Here is a 4,207-nt window from a genome sequence, read left to right on the forward strand (position 1 = left end):
ACTTTAGGGAAAAAAATATTACTTTTTTAAACTTCGCTTAAAGAAAAATTATTATTTTTTAGAATTTTAAAAAAAGATAAAATTTTAAACCTAATAAATTTATTTAATTTTAATAGTTTATAGACGAATAAAAAAGTTTTTTTAAATTAAAATATTAAAACTGACAACAGTAATCTTTGGTTGAGAATAAGTCATTTGGCCTTAATAATTTAAATATTTTACCACAAGTTAAAAATTGAATACCAAAATTTAAACAAAAAACCAAATGGAAATTCCCCAATCTTCTTTCACAAATTCAGTTTATATATATTGATACATAGGGCTGGACCGAATCAAACATATTCAGTTTAATTTGATTCAGTTTGAATTTATTTATTTTGAATATGAATCAAATTTAAGTTAAAAAGTTGAATTTATTTTAAAATTGAGTCGAATTCTAATTATAAAGAGTATGATTTTGTTTGACTTATGAACTAGAAAGATAATTTGATTCGATTTGAACTTAATTCATGATTTCATTTAAATTATATTAAATAATTATAAAACGACATTATTTTATTAATGAGCTACGAATTTAAACCACAAATTTAATCTATATATCTGAACTATAAATTTGAATCATAAATTCTAATTGAATTTGAATCGAATTATTTTTATTCTAACTACCCGTAATATTGACTCAATGAATTTAAACTGGTCTGTTTTTATTCAAACTAAACTCAAATCAAGGGTATTCAGATTCGATTTGATTTATATCTTATCCTTCTTGCATATTTAAATATCTCCTCTCCTCCACATTACGCAGACGCTGACGTAGACGATACGCACATTTTCTGTATGTTCTATACATATTTGATATTTACCGCTTCAAAGACAGATCGCAGCCGTTGATTTCACCATCGTTGTCAATCTTAACCGCAAAACCGAATATTCCAAAACATCTCTCTATAAAATGTCGTGTTATAATTCCCAAAACCCCTGAAACTCAGACTCAGACAGACAAACACAATGTGTGAGACCTTAAAGAACAACTACGAGCTCTGTGAAGTGATCGGCAGGGGCAAATTCGGTACAATCTCTCGCTGTTTTTCGCCCTCTTCAAAGTCCTTCTTCGCCTGCAAAGTCATCGACAAGACCCTCTTAACAGACCCTCTGGATCGTGAGTGTTTACAAAACGAACCAAAATTTATGACCCTTTTGTCTCCGCATCAAAATATTGTTCAAATCTACGACGTTTACGAAACCGATGAGTTCCTTTCCATTGTTATGGAACTTTGCGAACCGGTTACTTTATATGACGAGATATTGCGAAGTCCCGTGTCAGAAGCACGTGCAGCGGTGTACATGAAACAGTTACTTTCGGCGCTGGCGCATTGTCACCGATTCGGTGTTGTTCATCGTGACATTAAGCCAGAAAATATTTTTTTTGATTCAAGGAACAAGATAAAGCTGGGGGATCTCGGGTCGGCGGATTGGCTTGGAGAGGTGGGAACCACGAGTGGGCTTGTGGGGACGCCGTATTACGTGGCACCGGAGGTGGTGATGGGTATGGAGTATAATGAGAAGGTGGATGTGTGGAGTGCTGGTGTCGTTTTGTACACGATGTTGGCTGGGATCCCGCCGTTTTATGGAGAGACAGCTGCAGAAATTTTTGAGGCTGTTGCTAGAGCGAATTTGAGGTTTCCCACCAGGATTTTCAAATCAGTCTCGCCGGCGGCTAAGGATTTGTTGAGGAAGATGATTTGTAGAGACGTGTCTAGGAGGTTCTCCGCTGAAGAAGCTCTCAGTAAGTATTTTGTTCTGATTGTTTGAAAGTTATCATTTTTATTGGGTTTTTGTAATGTTGAATACTTAAATGTGAAATTTGCCAAACGGGGATTATGATTTGACTTGAGATTTCTTGGAAAATATTGAAAGATACAAACTTTAACAATTTTGCTTCTGTTTGTTTAAATTTGGAGTTCAATTTTGAGATTCCAAGTGAAATTAAGATTTAATTCTGATTCTTGTTCAATGTTGAATCCAGGACACCCTTGGATCCTAAGCGGAGGAGAAACAGCGTCAGTGGACTGATATGATTTCTGATTTGACCCAAAAGACTTTTACTCTAAACGAAGAAAATAAATAGGTCAAAATCAAAGGAGGAAAAGAAGAAGTAACTTTTATTTACAGCATAGCTTAACACTAAGGCCACTGTACATATTACCTCTAGTTCTGCCTATGTAAACTGTCAGGCTCAGGAAGTGATTCCATTTTCTTCTCTACGGGACAAAATCTGATGGATGGTTAAAGGAAGACGGCTACATAGGCCTCTGCCTCTAAAGACAAAAGTAGTTTGCTTTGTTTATTTTGTTTCTTTTTAATGTTGGGAAGAGAATCCGAGGGCTTGTAGATAGGTATAAATAAGAGGCCGAGAGAAATTCACTCTTCCCCTTCTTTGCCTGTTTTTGACATGAGAGTTAAAAGGAAGGGAGAAAGCTGAAGAATTTTGTAGTTTTAATACCAGTACTGCTTCTTGTATGGAGTTTATGAGTAATAATAGTAATGGAATACGAATGTTTATGGCACATCTTTTGCTTTAAACCATGTTTGAATTTGCTTTTCCCGTTGGGAATCTGGTATGTAGAATATGCTTTTGTTTGGTATAAGCTATGTAGCTGTTGCCTTGTTTCGAGGTGTCAAATCTTATTTGTCAATCTTTCAGCGGGGGAATTTATGGAATATGCTTTCGTTTAAACCAAGAAAATTTGACTTTACAGCCTGAAACCAGGCGTTTTGTTCTGTTTCAAGACCGAAGAAAATGGTGATGATTCTCGTTCTGATTCACGTTCCAATGCTCAATCAACCAAAGAGTCTTATGCGTCATATGACTTTAACATTTATGACTTCATGAGTTCCCGAAATTACGGACGGTAATTTGGCCCTGAAATCTGGTGTTTCGCCATCTCTATCCATAGGAAGAGAGTATTTTTCAAAGATGGAAGGATAAGATAACAAAAATTTTGTGAATAAGGATTAGGATAAATATATATATCCCGATCTATATCCTTTTTGGTTCCTCTTCTCTTTTTATATATTTCATAAACTTTTACATATTAAAATACTTTTAAAATTTTGAATTATTATAAATTTATTTTAAAATTTAATAAATATTTTATTAATTTTTTTTATAGAAATAAAAAAAAATATGAACAATTTTTTAATAAAAAGGGAATAGAGAATTTTCACTAATGGGATGTGGATTAAAAAATATTTTTTTATAAAAACAGAAACAAAAATTAAGATATTCGGCCTTGCATGAACCTGTTGCTATCCCTACCTAAAATCCCATTTAGAAACAAAATGGACCACAAACATGGGTGGATGGTTTTCATAACTACTCTGTTTCACTATTTCGAGTCAATTTCTGACGGAATGACTGTACTACGAAACTTGGGTTTCACGTTCACCCATACTTGTTATTTTATATTTATTGGGAGCTGTGAACATAAATCTAGGAGAGGTAACGTGGCTAAATAGGTTCAGATTTTTCAGACATAAAGCTTGGATCAGTGAAACACCAGATCTACAAGTCATCATCTTGATAAGTTATCTCAGTTTGAAAGAATCTTTCATGAAGAAGTCTGGTCAAGTTCCCAGAGTCTCTCCAACCCACTTCACGCTGCCGAAGCAAACTAATCAAGTCTTGATTAAGTTTGACGTTGAAGTTGTTTAAGTCTGATCAAACACGTGGGTTTGTTGAAAAAAGTTTCTTGGTTGTTGAACTGATTAATCTCGTCATTTGCCAACTGCAAAATTAGGTCCTACCCACGGGCTCCACAATTTTCTCATATTTTCCATGGACAAACATTAAATTTGGAGTGCTTACTTGCCAACAAAGTATATGCTCAATGGGGATTTTTTTTTTGGTAAATAATATTTTTAGGGTTTTGTAACCATGAACCCATATCATTTATCTAATGTACCAGTTTCATTAACCACCTGAAAGTTGTAAATAATTTTTTCTTCTTAGTCTCTGCATTTGCATGTTCTTGCACAATTGTTTATTGTAAATATGATCATTCTAGAACACTGTTTTCATTTTGAATCCATCTCTGCCCACAGGGAACTCTTTGTTTCTTTTTAAATTTAGTTTCATTAACCACCTGAAAGTTGTAAATAATTTTTTCTTCTTAGTCTTTGCATTTGCATGTTCTTGCACAATTGT

At 33.9% G+C, this 4,207-nt stretch overlaps 1 protein-coding gene across 1 annotated transcript; it reads left to right on the forward strand.

Annotated features, from left to right (window-relative positions):
• The first annotated feature begins 959 nt into the window (after positions 1-959).
• Positions 960-2,567, forward strand: LOC123220409 (phosphoenolpyruvate carboxylase kinase 1-like). The gene is made up of 2 exons (XM_044642629.1): positions 960-1,786; positions 2,027-2,567. The coding sequence occupies exons 1-2, from the start codon at positions 1,009-1,011 to the stop codon at positions 2,071-2,073; spliced, it is 825 nt and encodes a 274-aa protein (XP_044498564.1). The 5' UTR covers positions 960-1,008; the 3' UTR covers positions 2,074-2,567.
• Positions 2,568-4,207: the final 1,640 nt, after the last annotated feature.

Source organism: Mangifera indica, chromosome 7 (genome assembly GCF_011075055.1).
Source record: "Mangifera indica cultivar Alphonso chromosome 7, CATAS_Mindica_2.1, whole genome shotgun sequence".
Lineage (NCBI taxonomy): Eukaryota > Viridiplantae > Streptophyta > Magnoliopsida > Sapindales > Anacardiaceae > Mangifera > Mangifera indica.

Excerpts from the sequence above, each read along its gene's own strand:
- LOC123220409 (XM_044642629.1), top strand. The coding sequence starts at position 1,009 with ATGTGTGAGACCTTAAAGAACAACTACGAGCTCTGTGAAGTGATCGGC. Across the intron at positions 1,787-2,026 it reads CTCCGCTGAAGAAGCTCTCA|GACACCCTTGGATCCTAAGC; the intron begins GTAAGTATTTTG and ends TGTTGAATCCAG.